Genomic DNA, 22968 nt, shown 5'->3' with positions numbered 1-22968 from the left:
TAGCCTGAGCATAGAAATAATCCTGGTGGGACAAAATGGTTTAGAGTATAAATTCTCTGCAAAAGTCTTACTTTAACAGTCTTTATACCATGGAGGTATTTTTGCATTCTTAGGGGGTTGTAGCATTGGAACAAAAGTTCCACTGAGTATAACGAAGTTGGAAAGATTTGATTTTGAAAAGAGTATGATTCTGGCAATAGATAGGGTTTGCTGCCTAAGGACCAATATAGTTAAATATGGTCCTGGTAATGCATGTTAACTCAGAACCAGATGGATTAAAGGGATCAGATTAAGCACTGAGAGAAACATGAAGAAAACAGTCCAATATTACATAATTGTAGCAGCTATATATTGGATTTTTTTCCTTCAGGAAATTAGGATCTGTAAAGCTGTTCCTGCTCATTGACCTAGAGATACTACTACTTGGATTAAGCCCTAACAGCATTATTGAGAGGATAAAAAGTGCATATGTATGAAAATAGTCATGGAGGTTTTGTAATGACAAAGAAACTGGAAATAACACAAATGTATTGAATAGGAGAAATGTGATATTTGAATGTAATGATTGGATTATATTATTAGAAAGGACAAATATTGGAAAATAAAGAAAATAGGGGAAATATATGAAGCAAATAAAAATAAGTGTAATAAATAGTATGATTATATTAAAAATAATAGACAAAATCAAGAGAAAAAATATCCAAGTAAAACAAATCCAAAGGGAATTCAAGAGCAGATGTTTATGTTAGCACACAAATAATTTGCATATCATTAAATAAATTGTAAACAATCCATAATTTGTGGTTTTGCATACTTTTTACACACTTGTCTAGTTACAAATTTCTCTATGTTGGTTTTAGTTATTGATCATGACATTTTTAAAAAGAGAAAAAATGTACTGGACTAGGCAGAAGACCTACCAGAAGAGGCATGGGGATTCCATTCCATGCCCATTGAATGGAGAGGCATGTGAGAATATTACTCAAGATCAATGCAGGGGACATCCTTTCCACTGTAACCTTTTTTTTTTGCCATCAGGGCCAATGAAAAACCATTTGGAAACACTTCTAAAGATGAAAACATTTAAGAACACCTCTCCCACAGTCTACACCAACTGGCTCATTATTATATCTTAATACCATAGACTTAGACCCACAAGAGATCATCTTGACTAACATATCCCTCCTTTTTGTTTCCTTTATGAGGAAGTGAGAGTCTCAAAAGTTAAAGGACTTACCCTAGCCTATACAATAGAGCAGTCAAAAATCAGAATCAAGATTTTTTCTAGTATTCTTCACATACTAGTATTATGATAGACTGAAGCTAGTAGAAGAATATCCTATAGAGGAATACCTATTGTACTAGGTATATTATTTATCAGAAGAAAAATACTAAATATGGCAGTGATAGTGATATATTTTGTTTTTAATTTGTTGTAGGTGGATGGGTTTTTAAACTCATTCTTCACTAAGGTCTCTGGCTTAAAAAATAAGGAGAAGGTGAGGTACAAACCATTATGAACACAATATAAAATCTCTTCAGAATGTAAAACATTAGCTTTCTAGGATGAACATATAAGACTTGTGATTGTATACCAGAAGTACACCCAGGGAATTATCCTAGGTAACTGAGAAGAGGAAATAAATATCTCAGGCCTAGAAGGAAGGGATGAACTTGAAGCCATCTAAGGATTAGGATGCAGTTGTGAAGTTTTAGGAACCTTTCAGGTGACACAGTGGATTGAGAGTCAAGGGTTCAAATTTGGCCTCAGACACTTTTCCATTGCCTAGACCTTACCATTCTTTTTTCCCCCCCAACAATTCTCAGAATTCATTCTAAGAAGGAAAATACGATTTTTTTTTCTTTAAAGAAAGAAACCTTTTTCATTCTAACTAGACCTTTTTTCCAGGGACCATCTAGCTTTCTTTTTATTAGATATAGGTTCCTTTTGAGTTTGTTATCATCTCTTATCAAAACCTCAATCTAGGCACTAACAAATGTTACCTTGTTAGGTAAGGATCTTTGGATGAGGACCCACTGAATAAATAATATAGAAATTCAGGCTATTTCAAAAGCTTCCAAATTGCAACAACTCACATTTTATATACAGATTTAAATTTATTTAAAGACAAACTACTCATTGCAAGTTAAGATAAAATTACTCTTCCTCTTTTATAGGTTATTAAACAAACTCTGAGTGATGAGTGACTAGCCCATACTGAGGAGTGCTAGAAGTCATATTCATGGCTAGGGCTCCTTTCACTATGCAAATTTTAATGTCTTGAGAATTTAGAAAGTTACTTGGGAAACTGGAAGAGTACTAGAGCATTAGATGGATTAACATCGTCCTGTCCTGTAGCCCATGTAGCCAGAAGGAGTCAATCTACTATCTCCTGTAATTCTAGCCACCATTGTCACTGATAGCAGACAATTGCCATGATGAAGACATTATTGCAAGTAGAGTTAGTCTATCTTCAAAAGCAAATTGAATAGAAGTTTAACAACCATAAGTATTAATAACTTGAGGTTGTCTTCTTACTGTCCCCATTTTCTTGCATGATTTGTGTAAGCTTGTTCATATTCTACTTCATTTGGTAGGTGCTAGGGCCCTTCATATTATGTATTATGTCCTCCAGTTACAAAGGTCAAAAGGGAAACCACAGTTGAAGTTGGAAGAGTGGCTATCACTTGTCAGAGAACCAGTCCAATGGAAATGTCATGGGGAATACACTATCTTATTTTTTCACATTTAGTACTGAACATTGATCTAGTTAATCCACACCTATCTGCGGTCTCCCATATTGTTTTGTTATTGTTGTTGTTGTAAGCTTTATCATCCTTGACCCTTTTTGTGATAAAATAAGGGACAGCTGATAGTAACATGGCAACAGCAAAGCCTGTTTTGTTTTGGTGGTGTTTTTTTTTTTAATGCAGAGACAACATGAAATAGATTGAATGACTAAAAATCGTACCTGGAAATTACAGAGTCCTTGTTACAGTATTATAATTTACATAAATTAACTTATTTCACGTTACATAATTATAATGTAATTTAAATTACATTGTCAATGTTGTCATTTTTGAGTAAAAGTTCCACCAGCTAAATATTCCCAACTCACATATTAAGTGACTAGTATTGTTTAGGAGGAAAATTGCTAACTTTTATGTGTGATAAAGTCTACAACCTTATTAGACTTTGGTGTAGAGACAGAAGAGAACCTTAAGAGTTTGGTTTTGTTCTTTGTATCATGCTTATGGACCCCCGCATTCCCCCTCCCCCCCCCCCATCTTATAATGTTTAAAAGCTGGAGCAGGAGGAGAGGAAGAAGGAGATAGAGAACGAAGGGAGACAGGAAAGTATTTTTAAAGACATCAAGATGCTGAGCAGGATGGGAAAAAAATTGGGGTAGAGAAAGGGGGGCGGGGGAATGAGGGGCAGACGGACAGAGAATTGTATGGAATAGGAGGAGAGGGAAAGCCAGAGATTGGAAAGGAGGTAGAAACGAATTCTCTAAAATGAACTTATCCCTTTCTTATGAGTGTCTGGAGGCTTCCCTAGGGATCGGAATAAAAAGAAGTCGACTGAATTTCGAGTTTTGAGACAATCCGGCATTGGAGTTGTGAAACTTGCTGCTGTTCAGAAGCTTCTCCGGGCTGCTGCTGCTGCTTCTGCAGGTAGTAAACTCTGCTGTGCAGTGAAAGCTTCCAGCTCCCTATAGAGCCCTGCCCTGGGTACTGAGCATGCCCAGTGTTTTACCTAGAGTGAAGGCTGATAAAGAAAAAGCGGAGACAGGAAGATAAGAAAGGAGTGGGTAGGGGGCGCAGCAGGAGCTTGGAGGAGACCGAAGAGAGACAGAATGAACCATTGAGAAAATTAGTAAACACTTTTTTTTCCCCTTGTACTGTTGTGTACTTGTTGGGATGATAGTTTGGTGGAATAATTAATTGTACTCTCAGTGATTCATCGTTTTGAGGGAGACTTCAGTTGCCTCATTCTCCTGAATACTATAAAAATTCTTCCTTGTTTGTCTTCCCTGGCTCTTTAACCACTTTCCCGTTCTGCAATGAACTTCAGAGATCTCTTTGAACACGTGAAGGGAGAGGGATGGAGAGTTTAGGGTAGCCAGGGACTGACCTTTTAGCAGACAAGGAAAAACAAAGGGAATTAGACATACGAGTCAAATTCCCTTCGGAGACTGACTTACACTTAGGTGCTAATTATATTCATGGGTTAATGGAGGGTAGCGGTAACTCCTTAAGGGGAGGGGTGGGTGACCGGGATTGAAGGGGGTCTGTGGTTTGTAGAAGTGCGCGCATATTCGAGCCCCAAGGAAGGGGCTAAAGGAAGACGATGCGGGAACCCAGTTCTTTTAAACTCACGCTTCTCTCTTCCCGGGTACTTTACGAAGCAGTAGCAACTACAGCAGTAGCTGGACCCCAGAGCAGCCACCAGCAGAAATCTAAAAGCGTCCGTGTTTCTCCAAAAGCTTTGTCTCCTGGTTCGCCACCCGAATACCCTTTGTAGCCATCCTGTAATTTTTCTAGTCCCAATCACAAGGATAATCACAGCAAGTCCTTATGGGGGATGAAGGGTTTCTTGGGGGCAAAAACTCCCCATTATCCTATCGCTGACATGGCCGAGCCCCAACGCGTGGTGGCCGCGCATTACACTCCAGAATCTCCAGTCGCCGGCTCCTTGCCCAGAGCCCAGGCACCAGATGCCAGCGGTGTCCGGGTCGCTCCTGGAAGCAAGTGCCGGGGAGAGAGTCTGGGACAGTGCTCACACCATCCAGCAGGCTCCGCAACGCATTCCTCTCCTCCTTCCCTTTCTCAGTCACCCCGTGTCACAGTCCTCTTTCTAGTGAGTCCTCCAAGCGCTCCCTTTCCTTTAGCTTTCATCTCCCATCGACTCTTCATAGACTCCTGGGGGAAAGTGCTGCCATTGGCCAGGTCGCTTCCGGCAGCCTGTTAGAGAGGAGGAAGGTGGGAGAAGCAGCGAGCAGAAAGGCGGAGGGAGGAAGGGAAGGGAAGGAAAGAAAAGGAAAAGAAGGAGGGAGGGTGAGGGCAGTTCCATCAGCTCAGGCAAATTGCAAGATCTGCCTTCACTCCTCAAAGTGTTGAGAGGAAGGGATCCCCGGCTGGTGAGCGGTCTGGCAATCACCAAACTATCTCGTCCCTTGCTGCCATCGGATTTCATCTCTCTTTCCTCTTCGGCAAATCGGAACCATCTCAGGATAGGCTCCAACCTGACTCCCCCCCCTTCCTCTTCTCCTCCTCCTCCTCCTCCCCTCCCCCGCTCCTTTTGCCTCCTGGCATAGGATCTCTGATTCTACTGCAGCCTGAATCTTGCAAATAGCAGGGCTGTTGGTGTGGGGGCTGCCGTCTGCTTGGGAGCCGAGAGCACAGGCAACCAGGGGTCCTGACCTGGGCAAAAGGAAGAAGAAAAACTTGTGGTGGCCGTGGCCAGAGCCTACAGCCATCCCCTCCTCCGAGACCTCGGACACCCCTCAGGGGTTGCTTCATTCCAGCGGAGGCAATAACAAGGTCGGGGAGGGAAAAGTTCCTCCTACTGGTGTTGCCTCGCGTTTGGAGGAGGCGCAGTGGCTTTGCTCCCTCGGAAGTGGGGATTGTTTTGAATCCAGCTAGTAGGGGGTGGGGGGCTCCCGGGCACGCAGGGAAGTCATCATCCGCAAGCCCAAAGGGAGCTCTACCTAACAGCAAGGAGGACCTTCAGAGCTTATTCGGATTTGTCCTGGAACCCGGGACTTAGCAACGCACTTTGCAGCCCAAGCTACGAAAGATTTCATCCCTCCCAGTCCTACCTTGGTTTTGGACTGAAATCTGCTTGGCCGGGCAACCTAGGAAGAGCGCTGAAGTGACACTGGGAGCATTGCGCTGCCCCCTCCCCATCTCCTCCCATTTCTCCTCCTCCCCCCATTTTCCTTTTCTCTCCAGGGTACATGAAATCAGATCCAAATAAAAAGGCGACTTAATCCCGCGGTGATTGTGGTCTGCAGTACTCTTGCTTCCTTGCCCCCTTCTTCCCACCCCTCCTTCCTCAACTCTGCAGCCCAAAGGAAGAAGCTCTGGAAGAATAAATTAGGGGGGGAGGGCTAAGGGGGAGGTATCCGCGTTATGGCGAGGTTAAGGAAAGCCGAGCTGGCCACAGCTGGAGTTGTATTACTTTGCCACTTTTTAATGGACCGGTTTCGGTATGCGGAAGGGGAGACCGTAAATCAAACCAATGGTAAGCTGCGTTTTTACTTCTCTATTGTGCATGTGGGATGCGGACCTCTTTTCTTTTTCTTTTTTTCCCCTGCGGGAAAGTTAAGGCTTCTGCTTCTAGGGAAAAACTTCGGCTCCAAAATGCAAGGGGGGAAATTGTTGGGAAAGGGTAGGTTTGTGGGGGACGGGACTGCTGGTTGGGAAAATGTATCTGAGATTCCCACTTGGGTGGCAGGGGGAAGGGGGAGGGGGAGCAACGTGGAGGAGCTCGGGACAAATGGGCAGGTGGGTTTAAAAAGCCCCTTCATTCCGGGCTAGCCCAGGGTTGGCTCGAAGCCTAAAGTGTACTACCACTGACGCCTACTTCATCTTCTTGTTACCACCTGAGTGACTTTGAGACGGGGTGGGAAGGGAAAGTCTATTCCTCTCCACCATGAAATTGTCAAAAAGAAAACAGGTCCCACTGGTCTTGTCAAGTCTGAGGCTTCATCCTCCCCGCCTCTCCCCTAGACTGTCACACCCTGCCCGGGATGGGAGGCTGGGGTGGGGAAAGGAAATGGGGAGATTGTGTCTGGGGAGGCAAATCTCCTTAAACTATCGTCCACCCAATACTTAATTTACCAGCTAGCCTGAACTTATTGAGGCTTCCTCAAGTGCCTCCAGGTTGGCTCAGAGATTGACTCCTCCACCTGCCATCTGGCCCCTATCCCAGGGGTATTCCAATACCTTCTTCCTGATGCTGCTTTGCTTATTGGTATAGGTTTCTGACTGAGGGTCACAAACTGCCAGCTAAGGGAGAGCTGGCGTTGTTTGCTCCACCAGCTGACCCACTAGCCCAGACTGGATCAGTCTAGTGTGACTCCTTCATGGCATTGCTAGCCATTCCAGTCTTCTCTATGCACATGTGTTGTTTTACCTGAGATGCATCTCCAGCTGTGGAGTCAATGACTAGTTGCTTAGGAACACAGACACCTAACCAGATTTATGGAAATATTGCCCCCTGGTCACACACACAGAAGGGATCTCTTAGTTAAAGGACTTAGCCAGATTTTCGAAGCTATAATCATTTCCAAAGTGCACTAGGAGCAAAGTCACGATAGACTGTCTCACCAGCCTGCCATCAATCATCATATTGTTTGTGGCAATCACAGGGGAAAGTTAGTACATGTTGAAGAACTCTCAGTTGTTTATCATGTTGGCACCAAACCATGAGAAATTAAAGTTATCATCTGAGGGTGATTTGGTTTGGTTAAGACTAGGTAGAGCTGTGGCTGCCTGGTAGAGGGTCCCGGGTATTTCCACTGGAGAAGACATTAAATAGAAACCAATAAAAGCTATGTCCATTACATGCACCTCTATAGTAGAAGTATGCTTGTTTCTATCACTTCATTTTTAAAAGGAATGTGCAGGTGTTGACCCGAGAACCCCTTAATCTCTCTTGACTTTATTGCTTTGCTAAGAATCAACAGGTCAAAGGGCATTTCTGTGAATAATGCACTAAATAGAATTTAGAAGGCACTAAATAAATGTTCATTAATTGACAGTTTAAGGTGGACTTGTGTTAAATGGAACAGATATCTCATTGTACTGTAGATGTGTATTCTCCAAACACACAGGTGTTTGTTTCTTGATTTATAGGTAAAAGGCCTAGAGCTTACAAGTTTTTGATCACTGCTTGTCTTTGATTCATAATTTCCTAGTAAGAAATGAATGATTTCAATAGGCTTGGTATCTACTCATAGTATTGTAGAAGAAGACTAGGATAGTAGAAAACAAAACAAAACACTGGATTTGGATTTGAATGTGTCTCTCTTGTCTCTGCCACTCACTGTGTGACCTTGGATACTGCTTTGACTTTTGCCTCTGCTACTTTAAGTCATGTCTCTTGACTCAGTTTCCCCATTGGTAAAATAAGGAGGTGGGATGGGTTTGTTTCTAAGGCTCCAACTCAAAAGTCTGTATTGATTTCTATTCTGATTAAAAGAATACACTTTGGACTGTATTTGTAATAAACACTTATGGAAATAATTTATTTAGTTCCAAAGCATTAGAGGTAAAATTCTGACTCCACAGATCAAAGAATCTTTCCTAAATTGCTTAACTTTGAAGAATTTCCTTACCCTTACCTGAAGAAAAACATTGGAAGATTAAAAAATGAAAAGTTAAAAAAAGAACATAGGACAGCAAATATTTAGCTTTTTCTTTTCTTTCTGACTTCATATTTTCACACATTTTTCTTCTGAAAAATACATATATCGCACAATTTGAAAATGTTTAGTGTAAGTTCCCAAACTGAGGGTCCAATTTGTTCCATTTTCACTGAGGGGAGAATGAATTAGAAGAATGTTCTGTTTGAGAAAAGAGAGAATGCTGGCATTAACTGCCACGAGAAGAAGTTTAATATGGGAATAAAAATGTTGGTAGGGAGACAATTAACAAGGGTGTAGACTCAAGGGATAGTGAATTTTTTTAAAAAATAAAGGTATGTTGGCTCTGCCTATTTCTTGAAGTTAAGCTGTAAGAACTGCCTAAAAGCTCTGTTGTACACTGGAGCATCTTTTCTATTCCCTGGGCAGCTCTTCTGTTACTAAAGGAGATCTTTGAAGTAATTCACTAAATAAACCTTATTTCTTGCACGTACAATCATTTTCAAGAGGAGACTAAATACTAATATACTAATAAAATATACTTATTGATGTTTCAAGTGAAAGGAAACAGGTTTTATTCTGTAAGATTAGCATAGGACCCCCCCCCCCCCATACAAGGGGAAAACTAGGCTTTTTTAAAAGTTAAGACCACGGCTTTTTACAAGTTTAGTTTTGGAAACTCCAGCTGTTTGCCCAACATCTTTGACATTTTATGAGAAGCAATCGGCTACTACACACACCTACACACATACACACATGTATGTATAGTTGACTGTAGGGTCATGGGGAGAGCACCTGAAATGTTTCAGGGGCATTTGAACCCAGCAGTAATTATTGTAGTTGGTTTTGTACCCACTAGAGGGCAGAGAAGTTGTTAATTTCCCTGATCCAAGAACCTTTTTCAAATATTTCAGATTAATTGTCCTGCAATGTTTTCTTCACATCTAGTTGTATGGAACTCCATGCTGCTGTCCAGAAAATAGTGACTATGAAAAGGAGGAAGATTTCCCCATTTTCATATTTTTGCATATTAAATTAATTACTCAAATGTAACACTTTGTGAAACACACCCAGTAAACTGTAATAAATTCTTTCTCAGTAACTAATAGGGCAATAAAGGAGCTCTATTGACTAAGAAAATTTATTAATTATATCACTCCCATAAGCAATCTTCAAACATTGCCTTATAAAATCATTTTTATTATAATGTAATTTAAAATATGTTTAAATTTAAATTTAAACAATTTAAAATATGTAAAAATAAAATTATTTAAAAACACTGTACTGATTTTTCTTGGGCTGAATAGTCGTATAGTATGTACCACATACCTAACATTACTTTTGGGTGTCTCCTAATCAAACCAGCTCCTGAATGCTTAATATTTCCACTCTGAATATTTATTAAGTTTTTACCTTATCGATGGATTGCTCTTCTTTCTACATGTTAGTTGTTACTTCAGCTGATAAGAAACATGTCTGTATGAGGTTTAAGTGGTCTTATTAAACATGAAAGCAGGACTTTTTATGTCCGAGAGAGCTTTACATTATTCAGAGAAGAGGAAATAAGAACACTCTGAATAGCTTGATGAACGTTTCCTACTCCTTTTATATTATGTTGTGAGCTGTATGTTTCAATCACAAAAAATGTTGAAGGAGGGATCACAGGCCATGACAGTAGCAAACTTTACATCAAAGCCATGTTCTGGCTTAAGTACTATGCCTAGCAATCTTCACCAGCAAAGCTTTCATGCTTATGTGCACTATTCTCTAACCCATTTCTCTAAGTCAATTCAGACTTTTTTTCCCTGCCTTGCCTCTTTCCCTTCTGTTTTGGTCTGAAGTAAATATGTGGTTTCAAAGATTCCTAGCTGGTAGAGTATTTGTTTTGAGAGCACCCCAGCTGACACATGCAGAGTATTACAAGCATTTAACTCATTGTGTACTTTAGCACTGGAGAAAGGCAGGAAGGGTGTCATCTGGGATGGGGTGCTTTAGAAGATGGTATAAAAAGAGAGCATGCAGTGAGTTAATGGATAAGTTCATGGTCTTTGATTACTGAATGACAGGTTAATGAATTCAATTGATTTATGACAGATAGCTACCCTCAGAAGTTTGCCTGCTTGTTTGAGAACTTAAGGTGAAGGACTTTATTTTATTTAAGAAAGAGATGAAAATTGAGAGGTTATGCGAGGGTGATCAGCAAACTAAGTGTCTTTAAGGAAATCTACACTTCAGTAAAGTTTGTTCTTCAGAAATTCTTACAGAATGTGGTATGCTTATAGCATAACGATGGAAAATACCCGGTTAACTAGGTGAGGAGACTGCAGAAGGAAAAGATACTTTGCTGTGGGGAAATTCTGACTTCATAACAGGATTAAAAAAAAAAAAAGCCTAACTTTCTACAGGTTTAGCTTTAAACTGGTTTAACTTTAAACTTTTTACTCTCCTTTAAATAAAGTTTCATTTTTTAAAGATTCCATGAGATAAGCAAAAAAATTAAGAATTTGTGAGCATTAATTTTAATTCTTGTAGTACTATTAATGTTACCTTGAAGTTACATTGGGTGATCTTCTTAATGCTATTCTTATCTCTCTATTTTCCAATGTCATAATATATGTGAAAATTATATACTATAACATGTACTGTATTTATAAATATAAGTATTAGATACAATGAGATATTATTATGTTTTCATATAAAATTTGGGTAACCATGTGGGCATTTTTTTTTGTTCAGAGAGTGGGACAGAGAATCTCTTAGGAATGGTCCCAAATGGTTTAAAACTTCATATAGGAAGGCTCCAAAATTAATTCAGGAAACAATATTAAAGTATTAGACACAGTTCTCATTGATGATTCAGGGCAAATAGGTACACAGCTTATTATCCTGAGAATATGACCCTTTTTCTGGTGTTTATTGCCAGGAAGTTCATCTTCAATCTGGACTTGCATTCTCCTGTTTTATCTCTAGGGGAAATACTCTCTCTGTGTTAAATTCCTCTGAAATATCTGAGGATTATTAATAAATTTATCTCCAAGGTTGTTGTCATCTAACAAGTGTATATTAGCATTTCTTCATAGAATCTTTTTGCAAGCTGTTAGACTGCCTTTGCCTCAGTCCTCCAGAGGAAGATTTCATGATCCCACTAGAAACCTGGAAGGCAAGGACTTCCATTGGTATTTTCAGTATCCCTAGCACCTACCAATGCCTTGAACATAGGGAATGCTAAATAAATATTTGTTGAATTGAATTATAGGTACACCCTTGCTTCCTTTGGAATATTCCAAGAGAAGAATGCCCTCTGCAACATAGTGGAGATTTTGTACAAATGAAGCCAATGATAGAAAAAAAATGATATCTCTGCTAAGTTGTCATGCTTTTATATAGAAGATTCTGCCCATTGATTGTCTTGTGTCATTCATTTGTTGTTTAGCAAGAACAGAATACTTTCTGGTAAAATAACCGTTAACTTGCTGAATTTTTTTTTATTCTTTGTAACTTGAGGTAACATTTATTCTTTGCCCCCCCCAATCTGTCTCTGTTTCTCTGTATCTCTGTCTCTTTCTGTCTGTCTGTCTGCCTTCTTTCTTCCCAGTTCTCTCTTTTATCTTTCTTTCTTCCTATTGTGTGCATTCTTACTTTCTTTCCTGTAAGGGTTAAAGTGATGAATTCCTATCCTTTGAAATTGTATTTAAGGTTCTGCCTTGGATCATGATAAGGGTGTTTTGCAGCCAATCACAGACAGCCATTTTACTTACTGGATTTTGTTAGTTGATACAGAAAAGCATACAAAAAGCATTGGCAATGGAATTGAAGACCTAGTTTCAAGTCTCAGTTTTGTTACTTGTCAACTATATGAACTTCATTGTCATGGTTGCACTCTACTACTGGGGTATGACTACTACTTCTGCTCCAAGGTTTACTGACTGAATACTTTTTTAAACTAAGATTTAAATGCATCATGTTTGCTAAGAAAGGCAGACTGGAATGGAAAGATCACCCATTCTGTCTCTATGGCCCTGGGCAAGTCATTTAATTTCTTTGTGTCCACAGTTCTCTTCCATTGCAGAACAGTTATTGATCTGCATCTGCAAAGGGCCTTTTCTTTGATGGAGTTCCCTTCATGGATGAAATCCTAGCTTTGGATGCCACACTTGTCACAAGAGAGAAGGAAACCCCAAAGTCATTCATTCATTGGACTTCATATTCTGGCTGATTGGCAATCTCTTGTCACTACATTGACTCTGCTTAATTAGTACTTCTAGAGATGGAAGAAAGTTGGCATTCTTTTTTTTAAATAATTATAATTTAGTAATTCTTAGACACTGAGTTACAAAGATAGGACTTTCAAATATCTATATAGATTTATTAATTTACAAATAAACTCTTTTAGCCTCTAATGAAAGGGTGCTTTAAACAGTGAGGCAGAGAGCCAGATTCAGATTCAGTCAAAGACCTTGATGAAGGTACCCCAAATTTCCTCCTCTGACTCGAACTTACTGTGTAAATGGCATTAGGAACTCCCTATGACAATTAAATTACATTGCCAAATTATAATTCCTCCCTTTATCTTCATGTTAACATCTCAACTTAAAATGTTTTGTTCTAACCTCAGTGGAGAGTTCTGGAGTATGATTTCCTCTGTTGGACAGACACAGATTGGCCTAATCCTTGTCAAAAGGAAGTAAGGAAGGAGAGTGTGGGGAGAGATAGGTGAGGAATGGAGGAGAGAAGAGGAAGAATAGAGGAGAGAGAGAGGGAGAAGAGGATGAAGGACAGAGAGAGATGGGGGAGAGTAAGGGAGAGAGAATGAGGGGAAGAGAAAGAGGGAGAAGGACACAACCCCCAAAAGTTAGCTTATCAAAGCCCAAAGTGATTAAACTTTTTACCCCAAGGTCACAGAGTTAGTAAATAGTATAACTGGGATTCAAATTAAGATCCTCTCATTCTAAAATCAGTCACTCTTTTAATCTATTCAGTAAGGTCCACCTAGCTCTGGATTTTCCACTTCATCAGTTGCTTTTTGTTGAAATTGTCCTTGTTAACTAATAAACTTTAATGAACATTGCCAGTTTGAACACATTTGACAACTCCGGATCCCTATGAGCACAGTTGGGGGTTAAGGTTAGACAATGAAAGCATTCTATTGCATTCTAGTCCAATGTCTTCCAAAATAACATAAAACTCACCCTGTTCTATTACATCATGGATTGTGCAAGATTTTGTTCTAGTATTCTTATTGTTTATGTCAAGGTATTTTGCATTGGCAAGATCATATTAAACCTAGATTTGTCAAATTTTTATTTACAGGAATTTAGTGTTTTGTTTCTCTTGTTCAGCTAAATATTTACAAAATATATATGACCTCTGTTGCTGTTTGCCTTGATTGCAATGATTTTAACTATGTTAACTACAATTAGGAATTCTGATACATTATGTTAATGGGATAGGTCATATTGGGAAACAGCAGTGCATTTTGCTGTTCACGTTTACTCCTGATTGGTCTTTAATGCTGATGTGTATGTCTGTGTTTGTCTTATCTCCCTCATTACAATATTTTTAAAAAATGGTGACCAGAGAAGGTCTTTTTGCCTAGATGATACAAGATTCTAGGAGCAAAGAAACTGGTGTTACACCGGTTTAATGAGGGTGGTAATTCTGAAATATTCTTTCCAAAAGTGGTGAACTATGAAAGCTGAAACAGCTGGAAGTCATTTGTCTGTTGGGCAAAAAGAAGGAATCCCCACCTTTGAGAAGATTACATTCTAATGGCAGAAAATGATTATCAAAAATAATTTCAGGTGGTTTAGTGGATAGAGAGGTAGGCCTGGAGATGAATAATTCCAGATGAAAATTCTAGGCTAGGATCAACTCTGGCCTCAGACACTTCCTAGCTGTGTGACTCTGGACAAGTCACAACTACCATTGCCAGCCTTTACCTCTCTTTTGCCTTTGACCAATACTTAGTATCTATTCTAAGACAGAAGGTAAGAATTAAAAACAACAACAACTGGGAAATATTAGTGACTGCTAGCTAGAGCTGAAGGATGCAGAATGAACAAATGGGGTGTCATTTTAATATTATTCCAAACCCTTTAGTAAAGACCTGTAAAAATGTGTTAACTTGTTTTGTATGTGTCTTCCTGTTAGTAATAACCATCTAGTTGGACTTCAACTGCAGTAGTCTCTGGTGAAACTAAAAGGACACAAAAAATGTCATTTGGCCTCATTAAAATCATGTTCAAAGGATAGCATTTGGTTGTTGGGAAAATAGTTAAGCCCCCTGTATCTAGGATCCTCATTAAGATTTACTACTTAGATAATCATTATGAGTGTCAAGAAAAGGGCTGGGTTTAAAAAAAAATGATACTTGTCAACTCCTCAGACTTTTTGTCCCTAAAATACATAGCATTGTGTATTCTTCTACTGGTGGCTTAAAATGTAGTCTATTTCAAAATCCCATGACTTCAGTATCAACACAATTTGTGGCATACTCATACATACATGCTGATACAAACTGTGTATCTTTAGTACAAAATAAACTGACAATCTGTTTTATTTCTCATTCCTTATTTAGCCATCATTATCTTTTCAACATCTGTTGTTAATTCCTGACATTTAGCAAAAAAATGCATGATTCTCAAGTCATTGTACAGATGACAACCTCATTTTCTAGAGTGCAAAGTGGCTTCATGAAGACAGCCAGATTGGCTCAATCTTTGCTTTGTAGAACCACTTTTAATTCAGAGCTTTGCAAAGTAAGGGAAACAAATTTGTTAGATACCCATTGTCATTTGATCTTAAATCTTCTTTCTGTTTTAATATCCTGGTATGGTTGCAGACTCGAGTTTGCTCTGACTGAAAGGAAAAAAATGAAAAAATGAATTTGTGGTGTTTTACCCTTTATTTCTCCCATTCTGTTGGCTCAGCTTTCTATTTATCCATCCCATGGATTCCTATGTGCTCTAGAGTCTTTTCTTGTGTTAAATCCTGGTCACTGAACAGGGTACTTATATCAGAGAGAGGAACTCAAAAAATGTGGGAGTTTGTGAACTGTCTTGTGGGCTTGTACTTAGCAATAACCTGTGAGATGCCAGGGAATGGGAAGTGTCCAGTGACAAATCAAAGCCTCGAAGATAAAGCTCTAACAACGAAGGCACTGAAAAAGGGGTGTTATAACTTTTGTTTCTGGAACACTATAAATCAGAATAACATTTCAAAGGGCAAAAAACACCAAAAAATTAATTTCTGAACAATGATTTATAATCCAATAAGCAGTATTGTCTGATAATAATAAGACTATTCATTAAATTGATTTCTCTAGAGAAGATACTAATGTTCAAATAGCAAGAGGGAGAAAGGGAATTAATTGGAAAAGCTAAAGTGGCAATGTCTGGGTAGATATCATTAATATGCTTTTTCCAGTCATATTATACACTGATTTTTTTCTTTTTTCACTGTTGTTGTTCAGTCGTTTTCTGTTGTGTCCAACTCTTTGTGTCCCCATTTGGGTTTTCTTGGTAAAGAAACTGATTTATTATTTTTTTCTCCATCTCATTTTACAGATGAGAAAACTGAGGCAAACAGAATTAAGTAACTTGTCCAGGGTTACACATTGAGTAAAATGTACTCCTGAAGCCAGATTTGAACTTAGAAAATGAGTTTTCTTGTTTTTGCACTCTATCTACTGAGCCACCTAGATGCCTGCTTTCTTCCTTATTATATTACTTTTTGCCTTCATCAAAATGACTATATGTAAAGTATATATGTATATTTAATATGAATATATGATATGCATACATATGTGTATAAATATGAATTTATAAATAAAAGAGAAAAAAGAAAGATAGATAGTATGGGTGGATGGATGGATGGAAGGATGGAAGAATGGCTGGAAAGATGGCTGGTTGGCTGACTAGATGGATAAATAGATGTATACAAAGACAGACAGACAGATAGATAGATAGATAGATAGATAGATAGATAGATAGATAGATAGATAGATAGATAGGTAGGTAGATAGATAGATGGACGGATGGATGGATGATTGGGTGGAGCAATGGATGGAAGGATGGAAGAATGGCTGGAAAAATGGCTGGTTGGCTGGCTGGTTAGATGGATAGATAGATGCATAGACAGACAGACAGAGAGACAGAGAGACAGACAGATAGAAAGAAAGAAAGAAAGAAAGAAAGAAAGAAAGAAAGAAAGAAAGAAAGAAAGAAAGAAAGAAAGAGAAAGAAAGAAGGATGGATGGATAGATAGATAGATAGATAGATAGATAGATAGATAGATAGATAGATAGTTAATGGATAAGTAGTTAGGTTGGACTTGGTAACCAACCTTACACACAGTATTCTTCAATGATTCTAAAGATTATTGCATGTTTGCATGCAGGTAAATCTTCTGTGCAATGAATAGACACACTGGCACATAAGCACACACAAAGAGACTTATACTCATCCCTTAATTGTCAATCTTTTATTGATGATTCCCTCTGAATTTAGCTAAACTGGTCTGGTGAAAGATGGAATCTCTCTCTGAGCCTGAACTCAACAACTTCCACTTGGGTAGTGTCTATCCCAACTTGAACTTACCAGGTGTACGTGTGACATTCATGTTGCCAAGAAGGAGACTAGTAATAACTTTATATTTTAAGCCTTCAACAAGTACTTGAATAAATAAATGGACAAATGAATGAATAAGAAAAGTCAGAAGTGCAGCCTTCCTGAAATGAAATTTTTGATGTAGAGAACAGCTTGCAAAATAGCCTCAGCTTTTGTGATCACCTAAACACTGGAATTTTATAATGGGGAATTGGCTACCTTAAAAAAAATCAGAGAAGGGGACTCAAACTCTATGATGTATCACAGTGTCCCAGATTTGCAATTACAAAAGATCATCATGGCATCTAAGTTGAATTCCACCTACTGTTATTCAAATCAATTTCCTTTTATTTCTGTCCTTAGAAACACTGCTGCTCACCCACAACTTCATTTTTAGGAAACTATTAGTAATCCATCTCTCTGTTTTCTTTTGTCTAGGCTAAGCAGAGGCAGTTCTATCAGCTTTTCATCATTCATGTAGCACTCACCTTTTCTTCATTTTCAACATTTCTTCTCTGAACCGATTCCTTGATTTTTTCCATCTGTCTATATTTGGGACAAAAACAGAGTGATGTACAGAGCGACCTGATTTATCTGGCATTAAATTAGTTCTAGTCCATCAAAATCTTTGATGAATCATTGTGATAAGGAGATGACCCTTTATTTTCAAAAGGTACATCAGCAGAGCATAAATTCTGTCTAGTCTTATCAAGCTGGAATTAGAGTTTTGAACATGAGTCTGATAATATTGATTATATATGTTTTTGGAGGAATATCCTAGTCATAGATTGCCTTAAAGAGGTTTCTTCCTGGAAAGTGCAATGCAAGTCACATAAATCAGCGAAGAATTCCTTTTAAAGAATAGAAATGGAGTGATTTAGATTGTTAGAGCCGTGGCTATGTTTATATGTATGTATATATATATATATATATATATATATATATATATATGACATCTAGGAGGCACAGAAGATAGAGTGTTAGGCCTAGAGTCAAGAAGACTCCCATCCAAATCTGGCTTAAGGCACTTAATAGTTGTGTGACCCTGGGCAAGACATTTAACCCTGTTTGCCTGATTATTCTCATCTGTAAAGTGAGCTAGAGAAGGACATGGCAAATCATTCCAGGATATCTGCCCAAAAACAAAAACAAAAGTGAGAAAACGATCACAAGGAGTTTGACATCTGAAAAAGAATCAAAGAACATTGACAAAATGCTTGCATGTACATGTGCATATATGTAAACATATATGTGTATTCATGCAAGTGCATGTGTATATGTATAGATAGCCTTACATTTTGTGAACCATTTTACATCTGTTAATTAATTGGATCCTTATAACCTTGTCATGTAAAGACTATTAATATTCTGATTTTACAGATGAAGAAACTGAGACTGAGTGAGATGAAGTGACTTGTTCAGAGTCACTTATTGTTGAGTCATTTGTTTATGGTGTCTGACTCTTCAGGACTCCATTTGGGATTTTCTTGACAAAGATAAGAAAGTCAGGTGATTGTGATTCAACATTAATAGGCAAAAATGTTTTTGTTCTGCTTTGAGGTCTTCTGCTATTATCAGAGTGTCCCCTTTTCTTCTCTGTTCCCTTTATTTTTGTCTTGATTTTGAGCTCTACTTCTATCCTTTGTTCTATCTTACCATTCTTCCTTCTAAATGTAAGAAATTTCCATACCAAAAACAAAAACAAAAACAAAAAAACCCCAACAAACCCAAGACCATCTTCTGTTTTTTAAGTTTAATTTATATTTTTAATTAATAAACATCTTTTTCTTTCCTCCTGTAGCTCCATCCTCAGTTGGAGGGGGAAAAACAAAACAAAACAAAACCTCAAAAACAAATCCCCACATTTGCTGGCTATGATCCCAATTGTCTCATTTTGTACTCCAACCCCTTTCACCTGTAGAACCACTTCTTCTTAAAAGAGGTGGTATTTATCCTCAAAGCTTTTGAACATGGGAAATCTTCCTCCTTGAACAAGCAGCATGAAAACAACCTCTGGCTTTTTGAGACAAATGCAGTTCAGCAGAGAGATATCTCAGGGCACAGAGCCCCATGTGAGGAGAGAGGGACTTGGAAACACCTGGAAAGAGAGCAGCAAGCAGGGAAAACTAGGTAAGGAAGGAGCATACTTATGCATGGCTTCCAGTGGAGAAAAGGAAGATACTGTAATACCCCCTGGTCGCCTTCAATTTATGTGAATTATTCTTGCGAACTAAGGACTAAACTCAGCTGTTCTCCCTGCTGAAGGAATAAAAAAGCTTGTCAGTGTCTTCTATAATTATCCTGGAAAGAAGAAAACAAACTAGAAACTCTGCCCTAGGTGTGTTTCTCTTCTTTATCGAGTACCTTCTGTGGGAAATGAATTGCCTTAAGCTTAAAAAGATATGTATAATAGACCTGAGGGACTTTATAGGCTTCCTGTACACACATTACAAGACAATATGTAGTGATGCCACCAGTGTAAGAAGGGTAGAGTGCTTTGGGTGGATAAAGAAGGGAGATGTCATTTATATTAGGGCGACGGAACAGCAAAGGACTATAGATGTTGAATTTAGAACATGTAAATAGTAATTGACTAAAATAATGGGTGTGTGTGTGTGTGTGTGTGTGTGTATGTGTATGTGTGTTAGTGTAGAGACTTAGTTAACTGGTTCCAAAGATATTAGTAGGTAACTTTTTGAACTGGATCTTGAAAGACAGATAGTTTCAAAAGGCATTGAGTGATTGGAAGATGAATTACAAATAGAATAAAGGCATGGAGTCTAGAGGAAATGGGGAATATTTGCAGAATGATGGTTCCCTCAATTTGATTATAGCTTAGAGAAATTGGGAACATATCTAGAAGATAAATTTGAGTCCAATTATAGCTTGGAGGAATTAGAAATATATCTAGAAGATGGATTTGAGCCAATTACTATGTGAGCCCAGGATAAAGAAATTGGGATTCATTTAATAAACAGGAAGGAACCATTGACATTTTTATTTATTTGTATTTTGAGTAGTACAGTGATTTCATCAGACCTATGCTTGGAGAAAATGAATTATATACAACTTCTTGTGAAGTCAACTATTTCATTAGTGTTATACAGTTTTGCTAAACCCAGTTGTAAATTGGAAGAATTGTCAGTCAGTAATCCTTTATTACTTGCCTCCCATGTCCTAGACATTATACCAAACTCTGAGGATACAAAGAAGGGTAAAAGAATTTTTGATTCCAAGGCCCTCCCATTCCAATGAAGAGTTGATAATTATAGGTGTTTATGAAGTATTGATGTCCCAATAATTACTAACTAGTCCCAATCTATTCTCAACCTATCTTCCTTCCCTTTCCTTCTTTCTCTTTCTTCCTTCCTTTCCTCCCCCCCCCCAATTGCTTTAGAATTTAGTTACTGTTTAGAATATTATTTTTTGGACACATAAAATCCAGTTTTGAACAGAAAGGTTTTACATTTGGAATTTACAAATCAATAGAGCAAAAATGAAAGAGCCATAATCCCATTGGTCAGTTGGGTGCTTCCTAGATTTGACAATGTACTTTTGAGATACTTGGTATTACAGTGCTTAAGACAGTATCATGATTACCATAAGGCTTCAAAAGAATAGTCAGTAGATGAATATTCTCAGGAATCACTATAATTACTTTGTAAGCATTAACTATTACAATCACAGTGTAGCAGAGTAAATAGAGAGCTAGCCTCAAAGCTAGGATGAGCTGGGGTACAGTGACCCTCTTCTAACCCCTCTTCTATAGGCAATATGAACCTGAGGAAAGTCATATAATTTCTCTAGGCAATTTTCTAAGACCAGAAGCTGTAGAGACTCATATCTCCCTAAATGCAATGAAAGGGGGAGTATTTCAAATATATCCCCAGCTTCTTATACCAATGGAATCAAAGATCCAGACCTTGTCTCTAAATATTACATTCTTTTTTAATGTTTTGTTTTCATCTAAAATGATACATTTAATTTTAGAGATGTGTATATACATATATACATATATATGTTCCCCTTTATGGACAATGTTAGTTTTAATTATTTATATTCTATCTGACTCTTCAAATGGCCAGAGATTATATTAGTGTCAGAGTGCAAAGTGGAGTCCCATTCATTCTTATTAAATAAGTCTTGCTACTGTGGGATTAAAAAAGATTTAATAATAAAAATAATAGCACTTTTTTCAGATACTATGCTAAATGCTCTACAATTATTATTTCATTTGATCCTCACACCAGCCCTGGGAGATAGATGCTATTATTATCTTCACTTTACAGGGGAAAAAACTGGGTCAATTAGAGGGTAGGTGACCTGCCCAGTGTCTGGGGTCAGATTTGAACTCATCTCTTCCTACCTTCCAGGCTGTCACTCTATCCACTGTGCTGCTTAGCTTTCCCCATTGGCCTCTCAGCTTAAGGAAAGGAAGAGCCATTTCTCTCCATATGAACACTAAATTGCTTACAGAGGCATCTAATCTGTTTCATCAACAAGTTCTGACTTATGCTTCTACATGTCAGGATACAAAGCTTTTTCCCTTTCCAGAAATCTTCCATTTCACTCAGTGAGACTATAGCCAAAGGCAAACTTTGAATTAGACCAATGGAATGTATATTTTAACAAGCATTAAATGACTGTTTTCTAAAGTAGCTCAGGCTCTGTGAAGGAGACAAATCTCCTTGAAACACTTTTGTCTCCTTTCTATTGGCTGGGGATCCAGAACTTCATTCTGTGACACTATCCAAAGCTGATGTAGGCAGAATGAAACGTTGACCTGATAATCCCAGGTGAATGAACCATTTTATCAGGGCAAACAAGTCTTCTGTGCTGTACTAAATGAGGTTTTCTAGTTAGTGAGTTATATTAAGAAAGGGCACGTAAATCTCTCGAGTTGAACAATGTTAGAAATGGGACAATGCGTGTACCGTGTTTTATCTGGGTGCTGTAGACCAAGAGTCCCAGATTTACAAATGAAGTAAGAATCAGACAGAGATAAGAAATCAAAACTATTTTAGAAGATGAGATCACTTGGTTATTGCAGCTCTGTGAAAGGAGAGGTGATGCATTCCAGGTCAGAAAAAGGCAAGGTAACACCTGTGCTGATCGGTAGTGGGATCTGGCCCATTGGGGAAGAGAGAGACAGAGAGACAGATAGAGGGACACAGAGAGATAAAGACAGAGACTGGCAGAGAAAAGATGCAGCTTTCAGGTATTGCCTGGAGAATGAATGCCTCTAGGAAAGCTATTTGCCAATATATCTATAAGTTTGGGAAAGAAGTGTTGAGGGCAACAGGACACAGGGAAGTGGATTTCAAGCTAAAAAAGAATCTTCAAGACTTGGAAGACTTGTTTCAGGAAAGAACATTACATTTGGAGTTAGCCTGGATCCCACTCTCAGTTCTTCTGTTTACTGACTCTGAGGCTGAGTAACCTCTGTAGACCCCCGTTTCCTCATTTATAAAATGAGAGGATTGGCCCAGATAACACCCAGATCACTTCTAGCTCTAACCCAATGTTTACCAAAGCCCGAAGTCTATACCTTAAAAAATTGAAGTGGTGAGATGAAAGTGATTGACCTGAGGGCACACCTGAAGTTGCTGAGTCAGAGAATTTGAACTCATGTCTTCTGATTGCAAATTGAATGGTCTTTTAGAAAACTGGTAGGGCAAGGAACCTTCAGGTAGAAGGGAATCTATGATAAAATTGATTACCAAACAATTTTATTCTCTGTTCTGGATTGAATATATTTCTGACACCCTGGGAATACCAGTCACTAAATTATCATATTAGTATACAAATTGACATGTCAATAGGGGTCTCTAAGAGCTAATGACATTGTCCAAAAACTACAATTAACTTCACTAACATAATTCATGAAGTGGGAGAATGATACAAGTAAGATCTGTTGCAAAATGTCTGAGGTTGTGTTGAATTGAATGAAATGTTAGAGGAAATTTAGCAAAAAAAAAAATCATCAAATT

At 38.3% G+C, this 22968-nt stretch overlaps 1 protein-coding gene across 2 annotated transcripts in view; it reads left to right on the top strand.

The window, feature by feature from the left end:
- Positions 1-721: 721 nt before the first annotated feature.
- The window catches only part of PLXDC2 (plexin domain containing 2), a 596178-nt gene continuing 573931 nt past the window's right edge, over positions 722-22968 (top strand). For both annotated transcript variants that reach the window (XM_007504898.3, XM_056800138.1), the window contains exon 1: positions 722-6247. In XM_007504898.3, coding sequence (XP_007504960.2) covers positions 6136-6247 — 112 coding nt within the window. In that variant the 5' untranslated portion in view covers positions 722-6135. The remainder of the gene's footprint in view (positions 6248-22968) is intronic.

Source organism: Monodelphis domestica, chromosome 5 (assembly GCF_027887165.1).
Source record: "Monodelphis domestica isolate mMonDom1 chromosome 5, mMonDom1.pri, whole genome shotgun sequence".
NCBI lineage: Eukaryota > Metazoa > Chordata > Mammalia > Didelphimorphia > Didelphidae > Monodelphis > Monodelphis domestica.
Note: the sequence above shows the minus strand (reverse complement) of the source record. Positions and strands in the feature narration are given on the sequence as shown.